This window comes from Pezoporus occidentalis, unplaced genomic scaffold (genome assembly GCF_034315485.1).
Source record: "Pezoporus occidentalis ecotype Australia unplaced genomic scaffold, CSIRO_AGI_Poc_V1 ctg271, whole genome shotgun sequence".
NCBI lineage: Eukaryota > Metazoa > Chordata > Aves > Psittaciformes > Psittacidae > Pezoporus > Pezoporus occidentalis.
In genome coordinates, this window is record NW_026914622.1 from 588,476 (window position 1) to 616,180 (window position 27,705).

A 27,705-nucleotide genomic window follows, 5' to 3' on the forward strand; every position below is an offset into this window, starting at 1 on the left:
TCCTCCATTGTATCAGAATACAGTATTTCCAGCTTATTTATGCTTTCACAGTGGTTTTATACCATTTAAAAGATATTTTAATCCCAAGGGAGTCCCAGTGCCTCTATTTTGTGCTACTGTAAACTCCAGTGTGGGTAAGACAGTGCTACTAGATTAAAGCAAGATTTTCACAACTGTATCATTGGTGTCAGTGATGGCACAATAAGATATTTAAGTAGTATGACTGTCCTGATGCTATAGTATCTTCTCTGGCTTCTCTGTGTACAGAATCTGGTAAGATCTAGTCAAGAAGTTCTAGGAATGTGACAGTAGTCTTTATCACATAAATGCATGCACATCATGTAGACACACATCTTTCTTGACTTGAGGATATTGTTGATCAGTGGGCCAGACACAATGAAACCTTACATCCATCTAGTAAGACAGTAGAACTCTGCCAGTGTAATACTTGCAGTACTCACCATAGGGTCACCAAGTTCTCTATGTTAAAATAATCTGTTTTTTTCATTTCCAAAGAAATGTTTTGTATTGAGAATAAACCCTTGTGAGTCATGCAGGAATCAGTACATAGACAGGTAAGCATGCAAGATGACCATTCATAGTTTTTCTGTCATCTTCTATGTCTCAACACAAGTTTACCAAATTAACAACTGAAAATTATGGTTCTTCTGGTCTGTTAGGAAAACAGGCTTTTTTTTTTTTTTTTTTTTTATGCTGGACATAGAACTTTGATTTGCAAAATCACTGGCTTATCACAGCCATGACCAAGTGGATTTGGCTGTGTTGCTTTACAGGGGAGTAGAACAGGTAAGACTCAGGACTGTGAGGACTAAGACTTGATCTTAGCCATTCACTTTATCATTTAAGTGGGATTTTTTCAGATGTTGTATATGCATGTCATGAGAGATTTCAGTGCGGGGTGATTCGGAGAAAACTCCAGGAACAAACTTGCCAACAAAGTTTTCAAGCTGACAAGCAGGTATTCTTTATTTGGGTGCCAGGAGACACGGGGGATAGCTCCTCCTAACGTGTGTCTCCGTATTGCTACACAAGCCGCCCTTATATAGTCACTGGGCATACATACATATTCATGAGGCTACATATGGATTACATAATTTTCCAGAAAGTTTCCCGCATGCGTACAGAATTGTGGTGGTGGTCTCTGGGGGTCAATTACTTCTTCCAACAATCTTCATCGCTTCTGGCAGCCTTTGGAGCACGCGCCGTAGATGCTTCTACCAGCTTAATTGGTTCATTAGCACCACAGATATAATAATCCTCCTGTCCTCCTCTTATCAGTTAGTTTAACTGCAGCCCATCCTGGACACCTGCCATTCCCAGATACTCCTTATCCCTGTGTCCTGTTCTTCTCGACTGTTTTTCTTAAAACTATGTCAACTATAATGCTTTATCTTGTACAAGAATTCTCAGTATGTTCTCTAGCTGTACTCTACTGTTGGGTTTTTTTTCTGTGTATCATGCACCTCAGTAATTTTCCATTGCTACTGTTACAAAGCCATCAAACTTAACACTACTTAAAACTGATTCTAAAGTTTTATATATTTCATTATGTAATTTTGTGCTCCCCCGTGTCTCAAGGGATATAATTAGGTGACTGTCACAAGCAAGGCCACTCTCTTCCCCAAATTAGTCCTTCCTTGACTTTCTAGAAATAATTACTAGGTTTAGCCTCTATTCTTTCTTTTTGAAAAGTAGTAAACGCAAAACCAAAAGGACACTCAACACAGAAATTAACTTGCATTTTTTTACTTCTGGGAAAGAGGAAGAAACTTAGCATTTCTGGTGGATTAAAAGGGGAATAACAAGGTACTGTAGGCAACTAAAAAGTACCAACAATATAACAGATTGATTACTTGGCTTGTCTTCCACAATGTGCTTCATCCTGGAAGAAAAGGAATTTTGAGCTCATTGCTGACCTCAAAATTAGGCTGAGTAAAGGCTTTCTGTGAACACTTCGTTTTCCAGGCAGCTCTGCAATGCTTCTTTTCGTTCAAGTAAAAGCCTTTTTGCTACTGTTGTCTCCTCCACAGACCAGCCGTTAGCTCGATTAGATTAGATAACACCATTTAGTCTGCATGTTTTCTTGGAAGTAGACCTGCCATTTTTCTTGGGCATGTTAATGAACCCACCGCAACACACCCATTTGTATTGCAAAAATATAAAAACATTTCTGCTATAGCTGGTAAAACTGTCAGCGCACATCTCTAATGATGAGAGCAAAACCTAATTGCCTTCTGATACTATTCATTTTCTGTTCTAATACGTGTTGTGAAATATAGAGCAAGCAATATGCACAGTTCATATGCAATATGAATCTTCTGTTCATTTGTAATCAGCATTTGTAAAAGTTAACTTTCCATGAAGTTTCCTCTCTTCTGTAAGAGTATTCTGTGATAACTGAGACATGTGGCATAGCCTTCCCCATACCAGGAAAGATTAAAATCTTCTGCAGAATATGTGACTAATATTCATTTTCCTTCAATGAGAGAAACTTTATTTTTCAATCTAACTATCTTCCTATCTAGATGTAACAGCTTTCCTGCAATACCACCTTCATTCTTTTTAACTTCAATAAGTAATACAAATGTTTGAACTCTGTGTTTTACAAATAAACTTACCGAGCTTGTCTCCTTTTTAACTTCAAAAAATTGCTCTGTTAATGACTCATCCAAGGACATTTTGTGAATTCAAGAGAAGGCATTGAATCCCATTTTCTGAAAACAGTGATTACTTCATATTGGCACCAGTATGACATTACTTGGTTAGACAGACTTAAATCAAGTTTTCTGTCATCTCTTTTTATTTTTGTAGTTTATACATGTTTTTTCAATTATTTGATTTAGGCATCACATTTATTTATTTTATTTTTTTTAATGCACTGTTTCAGATAGAATTGTGGAAACAAAATGTCATTTGCTGGTTACTATGCTTGACTTTCAGCTATGTTCAAGGGGTTTCATTGTGTTGGTATTCCTAAAAACAAACAGTAATCAAGCTTACATCCTTATTTTCATAAAGGCTGCAAAGGTCAGGAGCAAAAACTATTTTGCTGGTTCTCTGCTACTTTGTGTTGCCACAGAAAAGTTTGTTGACTTGTGCACCAAGACTTACGCACTGAGTAACATGCAGGTACTAGATGTGCTCAACAGTGCTTTGTGTCTGTGCATGCACGTGTTTGCATGTCCATTCACATTTATTCATTTAAATGAATTAAATAATTCATAAAAAATTCACATGACATATTGACCTGGGGCAGGCAGAACACAGAAAAATAGAATTCCTGTGAATTCTAATACTCATACTCTATCTGGATGCACCTAAGGCAGTGGATATCCACATTTCCTTCCATGCTTCCTAGTAAACATAATTTCTCAAATGAGGCTTAACTAGGGAAAATAAAGGCTTTTGCATAGTTTGGTGTTTTTTTTCCCATGGTTTACTCAGCCCTTGGAGGCTATATAGGAAAAGGTGTATAGGACAAAGGTTGCTGCTAGAGACTGTGTCTCAGCAGTGCTATGACTGAAGGGGTACCTTCTTCCCAAACATCTGTTGTTAATTCCCTGTTTAGCGCATGGCTTGTGCTTGATGATACATCCCAGTGAGATGAAAAGAAAGTAGTTAGACTCTATAAATCATATAAATACAGAAATATATTTATGCAAAATTATTTCATTCTAAACTGGCAGATTCTCTAAGTGCACAGTCCAAGTTAGTTGAGCAGTTTCCTTTGGAAATCTTAAAAATATTAGGTCTGGATTAGGTCTTAATCGAGTTTTAAGCATTTAGAAACTCTACTTTTATTTTTGATAATTTTTTTATTCTAACTGCAGGATACTTATTTGTGTTTGGAATTTTGTCACTACTGTACCTTTGGACATAGGTGAGAGGTTGAATACCTTCCATCCCATAACTGAATTATAAGGAAGTATGAGGGGCTAGGCAATTGGAAATCTGGAATTGGATCTTTCCTTTTCTTAACAATTTTAGCATAGTAATGTCCAGACTGATTCACCCAAGTTGTCTTTACAGCCTAGTAGACAGTAGGAGTGGAAATCAGATGAGAAAAGAGAGAACAGTGAAGAAGCTCAAGTAAGCTGTTATTTAAGCACATTTTTCTGTACTATATTTTTCCAGAGTATGAGGTTGTGTCAACTGAAAATGGAGTAACTGATGGTGAAAAGGAGAAATCGATTATCACTACAAATCAAACTCATTCTACTGTGGAAAACCTAAAACCTGACACAAGGTAACTAAATAAAATCATTTTCTAAGTTAATCCAAGTACTTTTGACTGTAAGCTGCCTGCCAATTCAATTGAAAATCCATATGTATATGAGACCAAATCGGTTTTGCTCCTGTTCTGATAGGAAAAAGGTATGCTTTGGTTTGCTTTCTTGTAAATTAACAGATAATAGGCATTTGAGGAATCTTTAGGAAATTTCCAAGAGTATGGTCTGGACAAACTGCAGAAGTGACCTGTTCTATCAGAAAGACATTGGATTAACAGTCCAATGTAAGAAAAGGTACTACTTTTTATCAGCATATCTCTTGAATTTGGCAGATAAAGCAACAAGATGAACACAAGAAATATTAACCTCATATGTAAGATAAAGATTTATATGCACAGCTGTCTCCTTCCAGGATACTTTGCGCAACTGACTTGGCCTGCTTGCTTATTTAGAGATGTTCATTCAAATACTGCAGTGCAAGTTGGGCACTGTACAAAGTTTGACTATGCATGGCCCATGGAAATGAAAGATGCATTTGTGCTGTGTATGTAGTTTTCTTTCAGTGTCTTGAAACACCTGGAAAGTTAAAAATGGGTCAGTGAATTCCAATTGATGGCGTGCATCTCATGCAGCCCAAATAAATATTATTAAAAAAAGTATCTCTTAAAAAATTATTCTTCTGGTTTTGTGTTAAAATTCAGAGATGAGATGAAACCACTTGTTCTTTGTGTTGCTTATTGATTGCATCAGAAAGCTAATGAATGACATGTTTTTCTTCCTGTAAAATCATCCATTTGACTTTGGTGACTGGATTTTTCTGTTTCAGACAAATTGCCCTTTTCTATTACTGTCCTTAAATTGGTAGCAGTTTAAGCACAGCACAAAATTCTGCATAGAACCCAACTTGAACCTCTATTTTTAGGCAATGTGTGGTTTAATCTGGGGTGTTGTTTCTTAGATCATGTATTTGAGGAATGAGGAACTGTTGCAGAAAGTGAAGGGGGAGAGAAGAGAATTGGAAAAGAAAGGCTAGAGGAAACTGTGATACCCAAAACCAGTTTCTTTGACAGACTCCAAAACTCGTAAGAAGGGCTAGCATTTCTGTGTATTGCATCAAGAATATCTGTCTTACTTCTTAAAGGCATGTGTCTTGTGAAAGGGTGAACTGAAGCTAGGTTGTTCTGTCTTGTTAAGAGGCAACTAGGATATGTTGGCAATACAATAGGAGACCAAGCATCAGTTTCCTCAATCAGTTGAGAAAGCTTAGAAGAAATACATTGTAAAGCAATGTAATTCTGGAGTGGTGAACACAAAATGCTGTAGGTGCTCCTAAACACGCCAGGCTGTACTGTTTGTGTTTTCATTTTAGTTCTGAATAATGCTTTAAAATAATACAGTTGCATCCTTGGTAAGAACAGTGTGTTATTCGTGAAATTCTCTTCCATTACACACTCAAACTCTGTGTCATATATGGTAACAGAAATGGGATGAATTTAGTTAAGTGTAGAAAAAAACATGGAAGCAAAGAAAAGGCTTTGATATTGAGAGAAAAGCATATTTAGATTGCTGTTTGTTCAGAAAGGAGGCAAGATGAAGTCAGGCAGACCTAGCTAGAACCATTGGAAGGGTCATAAGGAAGGAGAAAGCAGACGAGATGGTTTTTAACTTTAATTAGTAACAATTCCATCAATTGTATGAGAGGACTGTTGGGTTTTGGTAAACAAATCCAGACCAAAGACAGTGGAAACCGTGGAGAAAAGCTGTCTTTTCCAGCAAGGATTTTGGAAGCTAGATATGAGATCGCTACTGACTGGTGGAGACTGACTTAAGATGTAAAAGCTGTTATTCCTCTCATCCCCAGCCTCAAAAGCGAAAGACAGTGAAAGTCTGTCTGGATTCAGGAGACTATTCCTGAAATCGAAAACCTTTGACAGAAATTGCAGTGGTGCATGTCATTTTTAGTCTCACAGGATTTAAAGGACATAAAATCCTTCTCTGAGTGGCTCTATTCAATTAAACTCCCATTTCAAAATGTTTCCTAATTTTGAGGACACCTTGAGGGCTTTGGCAGCAGCACAGGAAAAGGTTGCTGTTACCATCTGAATCCAGGTTTGTTGGCACACTAAATTAGGGTAAAATAAGAAAGTTATGAAGACAGCTGGCATCATATAGACAGTATCAGTGTTGCAAGGAATGTCATAATAAAACCTCCCATCTGTCAGGAGCCAATTGCTCAATAAATGAAGAAAATTGACCTGTGGACAAAATTGACTGAAAATAGGATTAAAGACAATAAAACACAGCTTGGTAAATTAATCGGGTCCCTGAAATGTCCACAAATTCATCAAGTAGGAGATTAAGATTGGGAAGCAGACTTTTCCATAACTAGCTTTAAAGGAAAGAGCTGTAGAAGAGGTGGAGCTGGAAAAGAAACTTAGAAGAGAAAACAAATCCCTTTCGGAAAATGATCAACATTTGCAAAACTACCAGCAAGTATATGGAGAGATGCTCAATAGCAGAAGGTGGATTAACTGGGGAAGAGCTTCTTGGCCTTCAAGCACTTTGGAGAAGCTGACAAGCTGAATTTGAGTCTATTTTTTCCAGCTTCCCTGAAGCCATCAGTGAGGCTGTGTGAATACCTATGCTGCTCCGAAGGTTCAGTGCATCCAGAACTGAAGACAGTTCAGGGTGGATCTAAAACAGACAGACCTAAGGAGAGACTTTTCAAAATGAATAAAAATGTTTGTAAATGTGGTGTCTCAGTCTCCATGAGTAAATTCAAACCAGAAAGATCCTATAGCAGCAAGATAGTTCAAGTCTGCAATTGTCTGGATGTATGCTCTTGAGAAGCAGTACATGACAAAGATAGTCTGCAGTCAGTTTGCCCACCATCTATCATCCTGTTGAGGTAAATCAGGTAGGATATGTTAGCCTTGCCCAAAAGCTAAAGAGTTAATTACCCACATCCAGCAAGAGAGAAGCAAGACAAACAACTCCTCAGTGTGAAGAGGGCAGAAGGAGCAGCAGGGGAAAACGGTGCATCTGTGCCTGCTAGATCATGCTGTTTATTTACTTTTCTTTTTACATTCTTCTTTCAAATTGGTCATAACTACTACACCTCTGGGAAGCTCTGCAGTAAGCCAGACATTCATATTCATTTGAGCTGGTATTTGACAAGGCAGCTTTGAAAGATTAGAAGCTAATGGCCAGACTCAGATTTCCATTTAAGAAATTTGGACAGTGTTAGGGAGGCAGCAATGAGAGTCTCTTACAGTCTCTCATGAAAAATTGCATGTATGACTGCAGCTGTCAGTAAGTACAAACATAAACATTAAATGAATGCAAATTTCTCTGAATCAGAGGATTATCATGTAGTATTCTGTGTGTCCATTTAGCTGTCTGAAAGGTGACTAGATCCATTAAAAATGTACTGGCTGAAAAAGGAGTTCTGACATTCAGTACAGTTATCAAGTATTTGGTTTTAACAGACACATACCATGCTAAAATGGAAATGAAAATGCACTTTCATAGGCATACAAGTTGTGAGGATTACTTTTAAATGAATAAGGTTGTATATATTATGGCAGTTGGTCATACATCTTGATTGTCTTACAATATATATGCTAACATCAAGTTCTTGGTGACTTGACTGCAAGACGTCAAGACTGTGAGAAGAATGTAGTGATCTGAAAATCTGCCTGTAAGGACATACACCCTTTAAAAGTGGGGTACAGTCAGCTGCTTTGCAACAAAACTGCTTGGATTTTTGTTGGGGTTTTTTATGTTGTTGTTGCTGGGTTTGGGGTTTGGGTTTTTTTGGGGGGGTTTTGGGGTTTTTTTTTTAAGGTTCTAAAGTCTCCTGTATGGCTTGATTTTGTTGGAGTGCTGAGATCCCTATATTTTTTTCCCCAAGAAAAGGCACGCTGTATCCATGTCATTCTCTCATAGTAAGGCATGCCTGACAGTTGACAATATCACAGTTATTAAAGGATTTTTCCTTATAGGATGAATATATATTGGATATAACTGGTGCCTGACAAGGCAAACTTTTTCTTGCTTTATGAACATCTTCTGCTTAAGCATTTTTGTTACAGATGCACTTCTGTGATCGAATAATCACCTATTCACAGCTGTTGGTTACAACTTTGTGATTTAGTTAGCTTTTGTTACCTTTACACTATTTCTAAGAATTTTAGAGTGGATCCAGGTCACATTTCACTCAGCCCTCTTTTCAATATCACACTTAAACACACACCATTTTTTCTGCAGTTTTTGCCATTTTCATTCTTCCATCAGTCCTTCACTCGTTAAATGAGTGAAATAGTTAAATTCCATTCATCCTTCTTTCTTGTACTTAGTTTGAACCAAGCACTGAGGTACTCAGTTTTTACTGTTATTCAAGCAGTGAGTGTCTGTAACTACTGTGCTTGTTGATTGACCCTGAGCAACCTAATGTAGCTTTAAAATAAGCGTGAAAAGGGGCCTGGACCAGATGACTTTCGTAAGTCCCTTCCATCATAAATTATTGTATCACAGTATTTTATGGGTAGCTTCAGATCTTGAAAATCTCAATTTTGCCTATTTTCTTCAATGCAGGCCAAGTTGGTTTTGTATGCTAATACAAATGCCATTGATTTCTTAGCAAAGCAAAATGGGAGAAAGGGATACACCACTATGAATTAATCTGTCAATATAATTTTTCATCCTCCACATGGAGATTCTGTCACAGGTTTGGGGGAAAATATACTATTTATTCCACTTGGAAAATAGTCAAAGCTACAAGAATGATCATTTTGGTCAGAGCAATTAAAATCTAGCTTCCAAGCAGTCATTTGAGGAGTAAGACCTGTAATAATTCCTCTCATTTGTCATACAGGTCTCTTGTTTTTGAGTTTCCTCACAATGCTGCTCACACTGCTCACAGTGGAACCCCTGGTTTCATTGGCATACTCGGGACTCTGTGCTATTTATATATTCTTAGTTTTACATTAAACTACCCTTAAAAAGAAAGTATTGCAGTAACTTCTCTGGTGATAATAGTCAAGCAAGACCTTCCATGTGTGATTCAAGGTAAGGTCATTATCCACAATTTTCAGTATTTCCCTCCTTGAAGTGCTTGTTTGTAATAAATCTTGAGTGGCCTGAGATAGAAATGGGCTTCCTGTGGGTTTTGTTTTCTTCACTCTGTCTCCTGTGTAGTAATAAAATGGTGCTCGTCTGCATCCTCTCCTTCACTGAAATTAGTTTCACTGTCCTGCACTTTTTTTCATGGAACTTTCCTAGGCTAAAATATTAAATGCAGATGTTGGGTTTTTTTGCTTCCAATTCTATTTTCCCATTTCCAAAGGAATTTTAAGTTGGGGCTTTTTTTTACTAGTTTTGGATTTTTATAACTCCTGAAAATTGATATTTTTGGGGTTTTTTTTAAGTCTTCCAGTTGTCTGCTATAATATCATTTTAACTTTTTATGCTATTTCTCCTGGGTTTTTTTTCTGAAAAAAATATGTAGTTTTTATTTCTGTATCCCTGCCCTATCTTGAAATACTTTTTTTATTAGGTGTACATTTCCTCTTTCATTCTGGTGGCTTGTTTAATGGCAGTTCAGTTCATAGCACATACCACTAGTGTCCAGGAAGATCTGCAGCACTAATTTCTATACAAGCCTTCAAAAAAGTGTCTGAATAGCTTTGAAAACAGCTCTCATTCATGTTTGCGTTGGCAGTAATCGGAAGGTAGTAAAGAAAAATACTAAGACTGCAGTCAGAGATGTGCCAAGTTCAGTTAGCCATTAGAGGATGTGTCCCACCAGCCTGCTGGTGTAGCTTTTTAATAGAAAAAAAAAGTATCAATAAGGAAAAAAAGGGCTGTGATTCTTGCATTGCACAGCTTTGTAAAACCTCCCTTTAGATACTGACCCTTTGCCTGGTTAAGCAGTTTGGTGATTTCAAATCTACTTTTCTCCTTTTTAAAATAATTTTGAGTGGCCTCTTCTGGATTTTTGGGTTAGATTATGTCCCGAGGCAAAGTATATTTCCAGCCATGAGGTCTGTTAAGGAATATAAATAACAAAAATGTTATAAGAAAAATAAAATCCAAGGCCCTCAGAAAACAAAAGCAAACAATCCAACCACCAACCAGAACTGTGCAGTGCATGTGAAATGTAGGATATATGCATGTACCAAACTGCTTTTATAATGTGTGTAGATGATTTTCTTCAAAATTTTTTTTTATACTTCTTACAAAAGGTACGAGACAAAAAAAGAGAATGTTGCTATAATTTACTCAAAGGCCATACCAAGTAAGTCTACAGCCCTCTACTGAATACGTTTTTTGTGCACTTATACATAATAATTCATACCATACGAATAAATAATTCACAATAACAGTTCCTGCTGTTATTGCCATTATCTAGTATTGGTTTGTATTGCAGTTAGCATCTAAACTTTGCTAATCACATGCAAGTTAAAAAAATCTACTGATGCAAAGAGCTTAGCTTTTGTTAACAGTTAAGAAATGGGCACTACAGTGAAAGCTGCAATGCAGAAAAATGCAAAGTGGCAGAAAAATGCTGGAGTTTTTTGTACTCATTATTACAGTAGTAACAGATTTTTGTACTAAATTGCTGTTGATGACAGGATCATGGGTAAGCATTTCCTATTTCTCCCGCCCTTCTTCCAACTTGATTAGGAGAAAGACTCCCCAAAAAAGCCCAGCAATCCCTCCTTCACTCCCTCCCTCCCGTTTCTTAAACCTAGTTTTATTTGCTATGTCAGATCATGCTGCTATACAAACACACTGCAGAAACAGAGAAGCTCAATGTATACATTGAGACAGCCCTGTGTGATACTGTCATCTAACCACCAGCATCTCCCCAGCAATGACCTGAAATCCCAGGACTGTACTCAACTGCTCCAGTCCTCCTATTATGGTAAAAATCTCTCTTCACCTATTTTCAGTTCTGCAATCTTCAGTCTTCTCCTTTTGCATGCTTTGAAAAATACGGGAGCAGCTGCGTCTGCCAAAGTTCCATGTGGAATAGTGATTTCTTATGGTGGAAAAATATGCTCTGCACATTAATACCAGAAGTCAAGTCCATTTAATCTGAACAAGGACTTTTATTGTCTTATGCAGTTTGGGAGGATTTGGGAGGCCTAGTCTCCAAACTTTGTAAGATATCAATCTTCTCGGTGTTAGAGGGTAGCAGAGTTTTTGTCATCATAGGCACACATATGTAAAGATACAATATAGACTCCAGGTTCCTGTGAATGTCTAGTTAAGAGATAGACATGGGATAAACAGCTTTCCTATTTCCTTTTATTAACTTTGCCCTACATAGTTTCATGAATCTCTAAGCATTTTTCTCCTCCCTTGTGGCTTGTATAGAAGTGCATAATATGGAAGCAGGTACCTTTTTTCACCATTTTGTTTTTATTTTTCAGATATTTCACGACACACAAAAAGGCAGACTTTAAATGTTTTTTTTTATGAAGAGAACCACACCATGGCTTTAACATTACAGTTAGATCTGTAAACTCTATCAAATCGTGACCCCAGTCTAACTTTTCCTTTCTCTCCCTTTCAGTTTTCACTCAACTAGCTACTTCTCTTCATCTCCAAAAGTGGTTGTTTGTTGTTCTCATACAGTTGTAGCCACTGCTATTGTTTCAGGATTGAATTTGGCAGAGGAAAGAAGCCCATGATGACTGGGCATCTGTAAAAATACCTACCATGAAACTATAACATTTTATAAGTTTTAGTTTAAAACAATTCATATTTAAAATTATTAATAAGAAGCTCCCCTAAACCATGAAGCTAAAATTTGGGCATTTCTTTATTACTTTCCTTTTCTCCAATTTTGTTTACATGAACTGGAATCTCTGTATGTAGAGTTCTTTATTTCAATCTTACCATTATTTTCCCAAGTGTGGGAAGCAGGAAAACTTCTTTGGAGTTTTTTATCTCTAGACATGCATTAATTTGTACACTGCCCAAAATGTATCCTCTTTATTACTTTAAAACACCCAGCATATTAGCAAATCTTCATTTATGCTTCAGTGATTCTTTAGGAGGAATCTCCAACTGCCCTGCTGCAGTGCTCTGTGTAACAACCTTTCTTACCAGATGAGAATACTGCTTGACCAAAATAGTTACTGTACTGCATGTGGATATTAATGGCTCAAATCCAATTTTTAAAAACATGTATTTGTTTAAACAAGTTGATCATGAAGAAGATTTTGTGTCTAGAACTTATTATTTATTTAATGTCCCCCTTCCACAGTAATCTGAGTTGCTCAAAGTGGTCTTGTGGCCCGTTTGAATAAATAGTAAGATTACTCCAAACAGACTTTTTAAAGCTCAAAACAAGCCCATCTTTCATTTAGAAATATCCATGCATTATCCACAATGCATCTGTTCAGCATACCAAATTTTGTAAGTATTTCCCTTAAAAGAAAACTCTAGAAATAAAGGCAATTGCTTATGTAAGCAATTTGAAAGTTAAATATGGTCTTAGAAGAACTGTGGATGGAAAACAGTTGCTTGGTACTGCATGATTAGTCCACTGAGGTTAATTAGCTATCCGTTCACATTTTGCAGGAGCCACGAAGCAATGAGAGGTAATCCAAAGTTTGGATTGAATTATTCTGTCTCTTGCAGGGACTTGGAAATGGAGTTTACAAATTTCCAACCGTGTGCAGAGAGTGGTATGTTTTTTTTCTTTAGAAAATTGCTGTTTGGAAACAGTTTCAGCAATACATTACAATGCTGTTATAGTCATGAGCTACCAAGTTTTCATTGGTAAGGAATCCTTCACTAGTCATGAGCTGGATATTTAATTGCACACTTCTGGGATTCTCATGTTGCTCTGTGTTTAGTCTATAAGTAGGGCCCCATTTTACAGGCCTACTGTCCTCATGACTCCTGTCCTATGGATCTCTCTCACTGATGTATAAACACTGTGTTAAGAGATGTTCACCATGTACCCACTCAAGGCACATGAAAAGTCTCTACAGGTGGCATGCATTGGACAGATGACTGCTTACAGCTCTTGGCAGGGGTGTGAAGAGGGTACTGTTATCTGGGTGTGTATACATGTTACTCATCAAGGTGCTTTGGCATAGAAGGCATGCAGGTCCTACAGGGAGGTACTGAGCCATTGCTGAGTAGTGAGAAAATCCCAGGTGCTACCAGCCTACAGCCAGGAGAGCTGAGAAACAGTTCGTTGGGGTTTGTGTCTGCTGGGAGGAAGGGGAAACAGTCTGTTTCCAGGTCTGCCCTTCATGCAAGATCTTATCTGTGTCCAGTGTTCAACCCTGTAACTCTCTTTTCTGCCTCACCTGTCCAGTGTCTTCTGTGTAATATTTTTTACCTTTGCAACTGTCTGTCAATAGCTGTTTACCTAGAGCTGAACTGCAGTAGGAAGCTGTCTTATCTTGCCTGTCCATGACTATAATCATAGAAGCATAGAATCATAGAATTGTTAGGGTTGGAAAGGACCTTAAGATCATCAAGTTCCAACCCCCCTGCAGTGGGCAGGGACACCTCACAGTAAACCATATCACCCAAGGCTGCGTCCAGCCTGGCCTTGAACACTGCCAGGGATGGAGCATTCACAGCTTCCCTGGGCAACCCATTCCAGTGCCTCACCACCCTAACAGGAAAAAATTTCCTCCTTATATCCAATCTAAATTTCCCCTCTTTAAGTTTTAACCCATTACCCCTTGTCCTGTCACCACAGTCCCTAATGAAGAGTCCCTCCCCAGCATCCCTATAGATCCCCTTCAGATACTGGAAGGCTGCTATGAGGTCTCCACGCAGCCTTCTCTTCTCCAGGCTGAACAGCTCCAACTTTCTCAGCCTGTCTTCATACGGGAGGTGCTCCAGTTCCCTGATCATCCTCGTGGCCCTTCTCTGGACTTGTTCCAACAGTTCCATGTCCTTTTTATGTTGAGGACACCAGAACCGCACACAGTACTCCAAATGAGGTCTCACAAGAGCAGAGGGGCAGGATCACCTCCTTCGACCTGCTGGTTACACTCCTTTTGATGCAGCCTGGGATAAGGTTGGCTTTCTGGGCTGCAAGCGCACACTGCCAGCTCATGTTCATTTTCTCATCAACCAGCACCCCCAAGTCCTTCTCCTCAGGGCTGCTCTGAATCTCTTCTCTGCCCAACCTGTAGCTGTGCCTCAGATTGCTCCTACCCACATGTAGGACCTTGCACTTGGTATGGTTAAACTTCATAAGGTTGGCATCAGCCCACCTCACAAGCATGTCAAGGTCCCTCTGGATGGCATTCCTTCCCTCCAGTGTATCAACCGAACCACACAGCTTGGTGTCATCGGCAAACTTGCTGAGGCGCACTCAATCCCACTGTCCAATAATAAAGTATTAAGACATGGGAGAAGCTTAAGCAGGGAAGCCTGGCTTGGATTTTCTTCGTTATTCTATTCCTTTTTCATAGCACTGTGTTTGACTTATGAATAAAAGAGATTATGAGATATCTATAGTACAGACTGGTGTGTGACATGACTATAAAGAGATAAGAAAGAGGTGCTGCACAACATCTCTCATTACGTCATATATTTACTATTAATGTATGTTCAGGTAATTGGATCTTTGCCTTGGCTGAGCTCCTATCCGGAAGACATGCTGTTTCACTACTGGCCCAGTCTATTACTGTTGATAGGCCTGAGAGGCATTGAATTGGAGGTTTTTGTTCTTATGCATTAAAAAAAAAGCAAATAAATAGCAATGATGTGCTTTATTCAATCTCTACTTATCAGATTATTTCTGACCTCACCTGAACTTCTCCCTTTGCCAGAGCTGAAACTGCATGCATGAGAGGAGACCGGCTTAAACCAGTGGTGCATTAAATCAAACGTTAATATTACATGTGCAAATAATTATCAAAAGGACTGGTAAATTATGTGTTCAGAGAGGCCTTACACAGTGAGGACAAAGACTATTTCAGTGTTTTCAGACCAAGAAATGAGGCCTTTTTGTTCCTCTCCCAGAGCAAGTAGCACCGAAGTGCGTGTTGGCAGTTTGCTTGCTCCAGAGTCTGAAAGAATGCTTGGTTTGCAAAATTATCATCTCTTCTATTTTATTCCGCAGTTATGAATTCCACGTGAAACCTAGAAACCCTCTTGGTGAAGGTCCAAGTAGCAATGTTGTGGCATTCAGTACTGAATCAGGTGAGAGCTTCCAAAGGTCTGACCGTCATTTACAGTGGCTCTAGTATTCAAGTTTGGGGGATATATGAAAGGCTCTCTTGCTTCATTTTGTGCATTTCGTCTTGCTCTTCACTATATCCAGACTGGCATTTTACTAATGAACATATTACAGTAGTGCCTGGAAGGTCAGCTGCATTCAGGGCTGTATTGTGTAAGGATGTAAGATGGCCAGAATGCAGGAGAAACAAACACGAGCACAGACAGTTTGGTGCTCATTATGAAGAAGCCTAATTCCTTAGAGAAGACTCAGTCATTTAAGATTAATATTCCTGACCTTTTTGTATCTATCAAACTCATTAATGACTTCTGGATGGGGAACATAAGGTTTTTCTTTGGGCTGGTGTGTTTATGGGCACCTTTGCTACCTGTTCAATAAGGCTGCTGTATAATAGTGATGTCTTTTGGCTAAAATAAGGATTGAGAAATAGCAGTTGGGAAAAGCTGATGATCCAGGATGTCCCCTTCTGTCCTGTTTACTCACCTGTGAAACTGTTAAAAAGGTGTCTACAAGCCTGTTTTGACCATAGGCGGTTCCCAAGTTAAGTCCTATCTGACTCAGAGGTGAGAATTGGAGACTGCCTTTGCTTTCTCTGTTCCAGATCCCAGTAAGGCTAACTACAGTTGACTTGTTGATTTTATACAAGCATGATACCATCTTTTGTGTAGAAGTGTTTATGGGTTGGTAGTACTTAAGGATCGTATAAAACACAAAATAGATTTAGCCTTTTTTTCAGTCTGCATTTTGAGCCAGGTGTAGTAATATTATAGTCCTCATCTAGTGCTAGATCTAGTCCTCATCTAGTCCACTGATGATGGGAGATCTGGCTGAGCAAGGGATTAGTCAGGGAGGAGTTCAGACTATGCCACACATACTTAAAAATTGTGAATGCACTCTTTGTAATCCTAAATTGTTAAAACTGAAAAAATGTTTGTGCCAAGTGTAGTTTTCAGGAATGACAAGGCTTACGTTCTGTCTGCTATTTAGCTTGGACGAATTATGCAGTCAGTTTTATTTTTTCTTAATTGCACACATCCATTTCTCACTTTTGGGCTTTCATAGCCAAGTGGCAAGTATTACAGAGGGGTCTTTTTTATTATTTAAAGTTTTGGAAATGAAATTTAAAAAAAAATGCAGTAGAATTGGGTTTTGCTGGTTATGGGTTTAAGCTCTTGTTTTTACTAGAACTGTGTTTGACTGGTATTGTCCCATAGGTGAAATTTCTAAAAGCCCATTGATATTGTAGTTTCACATAAAAATATATTCCCTTTATTTAATTTGGTACAAAAAAATCAACTTTTCTTCCAAAACTCTTTCTGTTTCACAAATTACAGCTTAGGTCAGCTGTAGAAAAACACTTACCAATGATTTTCCATTGAAACACTGGGAAAGTTCTTTTTACAGCATCTGATTGAATGTTTGTTTTCTTCCCCCAGCGGACCCAAGAGTGAACGAGCCAATTTCAAGTAAGCCTTTTATGTATAGTATAGAGTCTTCTGATCAGGAAGCTTGTCAGAAATGAGATAGCATAATTTTACGAGGGGGGTGGCTGCCCTACACCAGTTAAATGAGTGATGGAATCAAGAAGCATTCGCACATTATTTCACTCCTTCCACCCATACCCCTGGTAAGGAATTCATGCCAGGCTGCTTGTTTACCTGAGCGGAACACAGCCGACGTGATGTGGTGCTTCCATGGCAGCTGGGATGGCTTCAAACCAATACACACAAATGAGCCAAGGACAGCGTCATATTTTCTCAGCCTTGTCGCTAAGGCAAAAGAAAGCTCTGTAAAATGAGTAAGATACTCCATGCTTTTTAAGTGAGTTAACAGAGAACAACTCAGAGGATACTATTTATCTGCCATTGTGCTTTAGAAAAGTTTTCTACTTCTGAAAGCTTGATCCAGCTCTGCTTTAGGACACTTAGAAGAGGCTCTTGCTGTCTTTTGTGCGACGTTTTGAAGAAAAGCTGAGATCACTCAAGCAAATTGGGCTGCTTTTTGCATCTGTAATGGGTATCACTTTGACAAACACTGAGACACCCATTACTTTCCATGTACTTCATGACACAAATTTTTATGTGCATTTTTGCTAAATCATATACAATTTGCTGCAAGTTGACTGTCCTGGCTTGAACACACTGAAAAACAGTGACTGTATCACAAACCTTGTGAGTTTTGCCAACACACAGTCACTGTCCCCCTAAAAAGGTCCTAGTATGAGCTTATTCCAAACTGGCACCACACACAGAGAGCAGCAGCAGTTCACTGCATCAGTCATATCTGCAGCCTTTGATGCTTCCCTGACAGATCTTTCATGTTCAAAATGCAGGTGACTTGTGCCATGGTGCATTCTGCTCCATCAAGGCTTCTATTTATTTGAATGTATTTGTTGTACATAATTTTGTGTGCAGCATCATACTTCAGACTCTTTTTTTCTTCTCCTGCAGTGGGAAAGGATGCTATCTGGACTGAAATCCCATTCAATTCAGACACCTATTCAGAATGCAAAGGGAAACAATACGTAAAGAGGACTTGGTATAAGAAGTTTGTAGGTGTGCAGCTGTGTAACTCTTTGAGATACAAGATATACCTCAGTGATTCACTTACGGGTAAGAGACATTCAAATCAGTGTTGTCCATATGATACACTTCTTAAAGATATCATGGTTCCAGAACTAAGAGGTTTAATATAGACAAGCTCTACTGAATTGTGATCATGTGTGTTAAATCAGGTCCATAGGCAGACTAATGAGCACAGTAGATTGGTTGTGCTCAGTAATCACTGATGTGTTTGATACTGAATTTTCAGACTCAAGAGTTACTTCTCTCTGACAGTCATTTGATTTTATTCATCTGAATACCTGTTAGTATCCCAGCAGTCATACAGAAAATTGAGATAGATCACATCTCTGCCAGTGAAGGTGCCAAATTTGTATTTAAAGGGTAGCCTGGAGTAGTTCTTAATTAGAGGATTAGGGCCTCATTTGATACCAGGACTGAACTCAGTCATTCCTATCCCATTTGATAAACATCTGGTTACTTCATTACTTATAAATAAATAGCTGCAACTCTGGTCAACAAGGGTTTACTGACCTGTGTTGACATTTTTATTTTGTTATCACATTCCATAGTTTCGCTTACAAGCTCTCTCCTCTCCGCTCCACCCCTCTGCCGCCTTCTGTTGTATTACTAACAGCAGCCTCCTGGCCTTATCTTCTCAAGTTTTGTTCAGTGTCTGAAGTCACTGGAGTGTGATGTCTTTAAGACCTGAATCAAGTGACATATGCTGTGTATAAGCTGGGGAGACAGCCTATAAAGTGTTTTTCAGGGTAGGTGATAGTTCAGCAGAACTTTGTGTCTCATGCAGATTGTACAACCTATATTTAGAAATATGTTAACTTCTTATAATCCATCCCAAGATCCTGGCTTTCTTCAGTCTTTCATCAGAGCTGCATAGACAACTCTATCACAACAATAATAGTATGTCAGCCAGAGTAGGAGGAGTATATGTAACTGTGCACAGGAAATATCTTTTGAGTGTAAGTTAGAGGTAGTATGTTCATTACTTTGAATTACATTAACTAGGAGAAACTGTGACTTTGTAATCCAAAGTTGCCCCATCTTGGAGCTCAGCACTTCACAGGAGCAGGACTCTGCTCTCTGTACACATGGAAAGAAAAGAGCAGGAGAGGGTAGGGCAGCCCATGCCAATACAATTTTAAGCTGTACGGCCTTGAACCTGCTACCATGCTCCCATGAGCAGACAAGGAAGGAAAGCAAGTACAATACCTCATACATAAACAATACCTTGGCAGTTATGTGAATAAAAGCAACTGTTTTGAACAGAGAGATTATTCATTCAGCTGTTGCTGTACTAACCGTGATCGAATGACAAACACTGGCACTGAGGCACAGCGTATCACAAAACCAGCCAGTAGAGGAAATAGCAGTGCTAATCTGGCAGGACTCAGTTTTAGCCCCAAATCAAGTGAGATAACACTGCAGTGAAAACTACTTCACTCTTAGAAGAAAAGTTTAATGTATTAGGAGCCCATTTTCCCATTTTCATCAGATTGTTTTTGTTCTTGCTGGAAGGGTGGTGACTTAACTTGCTGGAGAAAGATTATGGCAGCCACATTGTATTCATTATACTTGCTAAGCCTGGTTCCTGCCCTTGAGTTGTTACAACCAGTGCTGACCAGTTATCAACAGTTGTTGAAATAACTTAAATATTTATGATGAAGGAAAGCGTCCTGTCCCATCCCCCCATTTCTTAAGTGAGACTGCCATGGCATGGGCCTCTGTATGTGAGTGAGGAAGTTTCCAGCTTGAAGCCAGACTCTGTTCAGATGTGCTTCGCTGTCATACCTCATCTCACCATGCCCCCACGGCCAGAGGATGAAATCCTGCCAGTGCCAGCCAGCAGTGAGGGGCTGCGCGGAGGTCCCCAGTTCCACCATAGGCTGAAAATACCTTCTGGAGCTTTGCTGTTTAAGCAGCACAGTGATCTTGAACTTTGGGTGCATTGTGCAGATGCTGTTCTACAAGGCAGCCAACAACCATATCACTGCATACTGGTTTTAGCATATATTTCTATGTCTACAGTTGCAGAATTCATAATGTATAAAACAAAGATGGTAACTAATGGTGTCCACCCATATGGGAACACTGGAAAAAAAAAGAAAAATTTACTTTATGCTGGAATTGCTAACCCCAGATGAGAAAGATAAATCCAGCCATTTGTCAGCTAAATATTTTTAAGTGTGTTCCTTTATTATGGAAAGAGTTGGGAAGTAAAAATTTACTGAGAACACTGCTAATTTATGTATAGAAATTGTTGGAATTATGCACAGATTACGCTGTGGGCCAGGAGAGTGTGTGCATATCTGAAAGTTATGGCTCTTGTGTTAGCCATAAAAATATCTGGTTTATTCAGTCTCATGAAGAAAAAACTGATCTATGCTACACATGCCAGGACTGTTCTATAAACCAGCATCTACTGCTGACCTCATTTAACAATCCTCCAGAGCAGTCAGTGCAGGCATTTCAGAAAAGCAGGCCACCTAAAGAAAAAAGTACTTATTAAGGGGAGGAAAAAAAATTCTAAGTGTGACCTTCAACGCCATGGAAAAAGAAATGCTGGTTTGGGCAGCCTGAATGTTCTTAATTTCAAACCAAAGAATTGCTGAAAGGAACTCCCTCTGACCAGTTCTCCTATGGAAAAAAACATGCCTGCAGCCAGAACTGGATAGTCATAAATAATTTTCTAAAGCTAGGGAAGAACTGTGTGCACAGACACCATCAGCTGGAGGTGAGGATTCTTGGCAAAGCACTGATCAGATCAAAAAAATAATATGAGAAAAAGAGTGTTTATTGGTAGTCTGCTACTTTATTAATTGCACCTTAGGGAGCAGTAACATAAGCCATCTCACCATCCCTCAAATGGCCAGACTGGTGCAGATTCAAGAAGCCCAGCATCTAACTGGACTTCCTGCTTAGCTCACACTTGAGTACTGAGCCTGTATCTAAAGGCTCTCACATTTCCTTTCAACCTCACAGCCAAAGGCTGAACGTAGTAAGAAGTGCTATGAAAGGAGTTTAGAGAAAAAGGTACATTTATCTGAAAGTATTTCCTGCCAGGGCTTGGGAAGAGAGTGTAGCATCAATTCCTCCATCTTCTGAACCAAGTTATTACTAATGTCCAGCAAACCAAATCAGTTAAGTAAAAACACCTCCGTCAGAATTCCTTCACTGTGCTCTTGTTAACAGGGTAAGCACAGCCCACAGTGTCAGCACATGCTCCATGTGGCATTTGAGACCTTGTTTTCTACTCAGTTGCAGTCAAGTTAAGCAATCCTGCAAATAAATACAAGGGCACACTTCATGTTCTAGATAGCAGTTACTATACTGGGGTCATATATTCCTTAAAGGCTATCACTTGCACATACATGTTGTAAAAATGTGATGATTTGTAAAACAGGCTTGGGTGGCTTATGAGGTGACACAAAAACATCTTTGAAGGTACTGGGGGCTCTGTGAAAGGAACCAAATCTGCCTTATGTTGAAATCACTAGCAAAACTCACCTTATTTTTGGTAGTATCAGGATGAGGTTCTAGGTAATAACAGAATTTTGCTTACTGTATGAAATGTAAGGTGGGGAAAAAATGCATTCAGGTATAGGTTTTGGCCATGAATTAGGCACTTTTCTCTATAGCCAAGAGCACTGTACTTGGAGTATGCACATAATATTCAAATTACAGCTACAGATCCTGGGAGGAAAAGAATCGTAGCATTCACCTTGGCTTCCCCACGGAGCAAATTTCACAGCCCACGGCCTCCGGTGGTTGTTGGAAATAGCCCTCACTGAACATTGCTGCTTGTTTGCTTTCAGGAAAATTTTATAACATAGGAGACCAGCGGGGCCATGGAGAAGATCACTGTCAGTTTGTAGACTCATTCTTAGATGGAAGGACAGGACAGCAAGAAGATCTGCCGGTCAAAGACGGTAATTCCTTATGCCTCTCTGCGTAGCAACCCTTGGCAATTCCTTTGTTTGCATGTTTCTTTTTCCTGCGGTGGATGCAATGCCCACTGCCAGGGCGGGTGATGTAAAGGGAGAACTGGCTTTGCAGGCAGAACAGGCTTGAGGGGCTTTTGAAGATGAACAATGACTTATCAAAAGACGGTTATGACTCAGGTTCTGTCAGGTAGTAAACAGCCTTCCGCCTGTCTCAAACATGCCAACAGATTATTCACAGCTGGTGTTACATACTTAAATCCAACCACAAATTTGTGTTTGCAGAGAGGCATGAAGTGTTATGTTCAAACTAGTAAGGTTGATTTAAAGTGCAGTAAATCAGCAGCTGGGCATTAAACAGCTTTGTTTAGTCCTAATTACACACCAAAAGGTTATTACTGGAAAACATAATTCACACTGCAGTAATTCTGTGTGCACTCATTTGAACCAAGTGCCTAGAATTCCAGCCTGGTCTGACTGAGCATGGGACTGGATGTCCTAAATGCAGCCTGCCCCATGCCTATGGCTATGGTTCACATGTTGCTGAGGCTAAACCATAAGATTGTCCTTCTGTCAGCTGAGTGCCTGCCTTGCTTGCTGGCAGCAATGCTGCTGTGAAGGGTTCCATGCCCTTGAGGGGGCACGGACACAGGCAGCATTGATGTGCATGGCTGAGTGTGTCAGGGAGTATTTTACCAAGGAAGATAGAACGGTTTTTGGTATGGTATCAGTGTGTTGTCCAAACCTTCCTGAAGGCAGTGCTTCATCCTGAAGGTAGTGCTTCAAGTCTTATGAGCAACTGCTGAAGGATCTGAATTTCTTTATTCTGGAGAAAAGGAGGCTCAGGGGGGACCTTATCGGTCTCTAAGCCTACCTGAAGAGAATATAGCAAGGAGGTGGCTGGTCTCTTCTCCCAAGTAACAAGTGACAGGACAAGAGGTAATGGCCTCAAGCTGTGCCAGGGGAGGTTTAGACTGGATATTTAGAAAAATTTGTTCACCGAGAGGGTGATCAGACATTGGAACAGGCTGCCCAGGTAAGTGATAGAAGCACTGTCCCTGAAGTGTTCAAAAACCATTTTGATGAAGCCCTCAGTGACATGCCTTAGTGGGTGGTCTTGGCAGTGCTGGGGTAATGGTTGGACTTCATGATCTAAAAGGACTTTTCCACTCAGTTGATTCTATGATTTATAAAGCACCTTATGGAAGTACAGGAATCTGCTGACTTAGATGAGGGAGACCAAAGTGCCAAAATCTCTCACAAGTTTTCCTGAAGAGAGTTAGGTAAATGAGCTTAAGGGCGTTTGCTCATGGGATTTTTTACTTGGGGGGGGGGGGGGGGGGTGTTTGTTTTTTTTTATTTAAGAGGGCTTTGCTTTTCCTTTCCCCATCACTGTTGCCCATTTGTAAAGGTGCTTTGTTTGTTGTAAGGGATTGTCTGAATCCAATCTAAAATGTCTTTTAAGCTGTTTTTTTTTAATTTAAGTGAATCTGTGCCAGACATTTAAAACCGATTTGTTTTCTGCAACTGGATTTATTGAGTGAATTCATCAGCTACATTCATTTTGTAGAGACAAAGAAAAAAAAAACCTAAGCAAAAAAGCCAACAAAACACTCAACCAACAGAAGCCCCCATTTCTGCCATAGCGTGTCTTCTAGTCAATGAACTGGACAGAGGAAAGAACAGATTGTTGTTGTGTGGTTCCTCCCTGGCTGCAGCAAGACGAGCTCTGTTTAAACTGGAATTAACTACACCCATTTGCCCAAAGTGCAGGGTGAATGATGACTACTGTTGTGTATTAGTGGCAGAACAGTCACTTGTGTGTGTGTGAGCACAGGTGCATGCTTTAACCACACACACATTCCTGATGATCAGGTTAAGTTCAGCACTAATGCCTCACTTTAACCATTTGACTGGCAAGCATGTGAATTGTCATATGGAACAGTTGGAATATGTAGCATTTCTTTCACCTGGGGATGGGGAGATAGTGTGAAATATCCCGAGCTGTCAGGTTTTATTTAGGTTTACTGCAGTGTCAAGGCTGCTGCAGTGGGAACCATTCAATCATTATAACTTTGTGAGGAAGAACCATCTCTTGTTTAGAGAAGCCACCAGCAGCTGCAGCCAAGGGGAAACTAAGGCAGGAGTCTTGGCCCAGCCCTGCTAGCACCACCCATGGGTGAGTGCTGGGTCCTCAAAGGGAGGGAGGTTTCACCTCTCCTGCACTGCAGACATCCCAAGGGCTGCTGCTTGTGTTGGGAGTTCGGTGGAAAATGCCAGCGTGCCCTCCGTGCAGGGGCAGCCCAGTGCTGTGTGTGGCACGCAAGCTAACAGCTCAGGGCCTAGTGTAGCCCTTACTTGAGCTGCACACGGACATCACAGGGTAATCAAAGGAAGTTGTCCTGTGAAGGCTCTATGCAAACCCAACCCTGTTCTCTGTTGCAGGATTTTTCAGGGCCGTCCGTCAGGAACCTGTCAAATTTGGAAAAATTGGTGGAGAGACCGACATTAACTATGTTCGCTGGTATGAGTGTGGAACATCGATTCCTGGGAAATGGTAGATGCGACGTGAACGTGGAAACAAGGCCTAGCCACTTCCCACCCGCCTCTGCCCAGCATGGGCTCAGAGATGGCAATGTCCACAGTACACCTGGCACTGCAGTTGAGTTTGCTGATGTGCAAGGGTTTATATGAGTCTAATGCCAATACTACATTAATTGTGTAATAGCGTAGGCTGCTTACTGTATGTAGTTATCCAGTTTTACAGACCTGGTCTTAGATTTAAAAAATAAATTCCAGCCAGGCTAGGGCCATGTTGTAGGATACTGTGTAGGGAAGCTGGCTCCCTATTCCTGAGGTATGGTTTATATGGTATTTTAAAAGATACGGTGTGTATATTATTTATCACAATGTTGCAATAAATGTTTAAGGCACAGTTATGGCAGAGTTGGTCATGGAACACAACGTGCTTTAGTTCTTAAGTATCCATTGGTCTTCTACAACACAAGTGCCATAAGCTCCCTGTCCAGATGGATCTGTCATAGAGAAGACACTACAATTGTTAATATCCTGCAACCAGTAAACTTGAATTGCTGTCTCCTTACCTGTTATACAAACAGTTTATACTCCTGCCAGCACACAAGAGGGAGATTCCTCTACATGCAGCTTTGCATCATCAGGTTAGTGGGTTTTTCGAAGGCTCCAGCTCCAGCAGCAGAGCACATTCAGCTCCTTGCTGCAGAGCTGGACTGCAATGGGTGGTTAGGCTACCTGAAAGCAGGCAGGTACTTATGGACAGAGAGTGACAAACATGCCCCTCAAGGCTCCAGCTTTTCATAGGAGTGTAGTTTTTGGAGGCTGAGACTTCCTGGCTCAAAAGCTAAGTGTACATACAGGGGGCTTGGAAAGAGAGATGAAATGGGAAAATAATAAGCTATTGTTGTTACAGCATAATCGGTTTATTTAAAACAAGAAAGTGTTCACTGGGGACAAAGGGGAAAGAGTGATAACTTAACTTTAAAACTGCCTTACAGTTAATTAAAACCTCTCCCAAAGCTACTTGTACTGCTTGACCATTTATGAACTAAAGAGATGTAGGTTTTTCTAAAGGTGTTATTCACAACATTACTAAAGTATTTGAAAAATATGAACAGGAACAGCCAGATATATATATAGTAGAAATAGTCATTTATAGAAAATGCCTTATAAAGTACATTGCAGGTACACTGTACTCCTAATAAAGTATTTTTTAATCAAGTGGTTTTCTTCAGAGTTTTCCATGAAAAGAAATACTAGCTCCTGTGGCAAATGCTGTTTACTTCAGCAAGCAGTTTGTTCTGGACTGGTGTGACCAGCCCCATAGGCATTAGGGCTGAGGAGAGCGTAAACAGCAGGAGGTGCAGCTTCCAGGGGAACAGGGAGGTCCTCAAGGAAGGAAATTTATTCACTCCTTAATTCCTAAGTTGTCTTTATGAGAGTTCAAGCAGCTTACTCCAGTTTTGGTTTTTAGATTTCCTGCTTAGTTTTATGTATTCCTAGAATCCATAAGATGGAAAATATTAGCTGGGAGAATGCTTTGCCCTCTGCTGTCACATGTGCCACTGAAACTGCTACAGCTCTTGATCTGGTTTTTCTTGGCTCCGAACCAAGTCACTAGAATGGCATTCTCAGATTTTTCTGAGCGGCAAAGAACTTGTGGAAAGTTGTTCATTTTTAAGAGTTCTGTTTTAAAAATATGTATTTGGTCTAAATTTTCAAGCAGTAAAGCAGTTCTCCCCTGCTCCTGTTAAAAGCAAAATTGATATGGGGCTTTAAGATGTGCATTGGTTCCTGCTCATTTGGTACGAGGGCTACATGGCAGTTAGGAACAGCAGACAGAACAGAACCACCTACTGCTGCGTAATCTCTGCAAGAGCAGGCTCTATGGACAACCCCTTCTCCATTTACACACCTAAAACTCTTGTCTCTTCTCCTACCAACCTGGGCATGCCTGATCTTCACCTTGGTGGCTGCAGATCCACCATGCGCCCAGTTACGGTGTTCAGCATTCTCAGCTCTCAAATCAAGACCAGGCATTTAATAGATTCAGGGGGTTTATTAGTTTTCCATGTGAGCATTACAATTTATAATACATCTAGTTTTACCTCCAGAATCAATCTAATTTAGTACATCATGGTATTAGTAAAACCAAGCCTGGTAAGTGGGCTACTGTTCCTGTCCTTCACAAAAGGCAAGCTAGAACGTCAATCACTTTACAGACACTTAGGAAGTGTTTCCTCAAAACCACCCAGCCCCAAATTAAATGAGGAAGCAGGTACAATTTGAAGCAGAAAAGATTGGTCATTCCCCTCCCCCAGCAGAATTGAATTAACAGCTACAGTTTTGCCTTGTTACAGTTTTGGAACCTCAGTTGAAATACCTGGAGTAGCTCAGGATGGAGTCACAGCTGCCCAGGCCAGTACCTCCTTACCGGTAGCCAGGTCCAGGCTGGGCATAGCCCTGGGGGCCGAAGGGCGGCCGGCTGCGGGCGTAGGGGTTGGGCCCACTGGGCGAGGGGCTGAAGCCGGGCCGCGGCTGGTAGGTGCCGGCCGGTGCCTGGGAGCCGGGGCCGCCGCCGCCATAAGGGCTGGGCTGTGCAGGCGGCGCAGAGCCGTATGCCTGCGGCGGGTAACCACCCCCCGCGAACTGCGCCGCCGCTGCCGCCGGCGGCACCTGCTGCGCCGGGCTCGGGAAGGCGGCGGCAGCCGGGGCCGGAGCCGCAGTCGCGGTCGCAGGCTGGGTGTAGGCCGGGAACTGCTGGGCTTGCTGCGAGGGGGGCTGCGACTGGCTGTAGCCTGCTGGAAAGGCAAAGAGCAAAGTGGTGAGAGCGCAGCGAACCGCGGCACTAGCAGAAAGAGCTTTTGTTTTCCACTTGTTTACAGTGACAAACACAAAACAACGCAGGAAGCACAGGGAGGGCAAACCAAGAAGCAACTGCAATTGTTCCTGCCTTGCACATAAGCACACTGCCTGGTTGTCAGGACCCTACCCTGGCAGCACAGCAACACCAAAAACAGTCACTACAAAATGGTTTTCTCATGACTGACAAGAAATTAAAACCCCAACAAATAGTATTTTACCATCACATCACATGAAAAATAAAAGCTGTCATTAGCAAATGAGACAAAATGCAACCTTTCCCCCAAATAAAAACTCAAAACTATTCT

At 40.4% G+C, this 27,705-nt stretch overlaps 3 protein-coding genes across 11 annotated transcripts in view; 1 reads left to right on the plus strand and 2 right to left on the minus strand.

Annotated features, from left to right (window-relative positions):
- Positions 1 to 25,750, plus strand: part of ABI3BP (ABI family member 3 binding protein) — a 149,875-nt gene extending 124,125 nt beyond the window's left edge. Inside the window, exons 45-50 of the mRNA XM_062624812.1 lie at positions 4,156 to 4,267; positions 15,364 to 15,443; positions 16,917 to 16,946; positions 17,931 to 18,092; positions 21,875 to 21,988; positions 24,446 to 25,750. Coding sequence (XP_062480796.1) covers positions 4,156 to 4,267; positions 15,364 to 15,443; positions 16,917 to 16,946; positions 17,931 to 18,092; positions 21,875 to 21,988; positions 24,446 to 24,561 — 614 coding nt within the window. The 3' untranslated portion in view covers positions 24,562 to 25,750. The remainder of the gene's footprint in view (positions 1 to 4,155; positions 4,268 to 15,363; positions 15,444 to 16,916; positions 16,947 to 17,930; positions 18,093 to 21,874; positions 21,989 to 24,445) is intronic.
- NXPE3 (neurexophilin and PC-esterase domain family member 3) overlaps positions 1 to 27,705 on the minus strand; it is a 480,868-nt gene that overhangs the window by 438,359 nt on the left and 14,804 nt on the right. The window lies entirely within an intron of this gene.
- Positions 26,575 to 27,705, minus strand: part of TFG (trafficking from ER to golgi regulator) — a 33,060-nt gene continuing 31,929 nt past the window's right edge. For 7 of the 9 annotated variants that reach the window (XM_062624807.1, XM_062624803.1, XM_062624806.1 and 4 more), the window contains one exon: positions 26,575 to 27,336. In XM_062624807.1, coding sequence (XP_062480791.1) covers positions 26,966 to 27,336 — 371 coding nt within the window. In that variant the 3' untranslated portion in view covers positions 26,575 to 26,965. The remainder of the gene's footprint in view (positions 27,337 to 27,705) is intronic. The other 2 variants (XM_062624805.1, XM_062624802.1) reach the window with 1 other exon arrangement.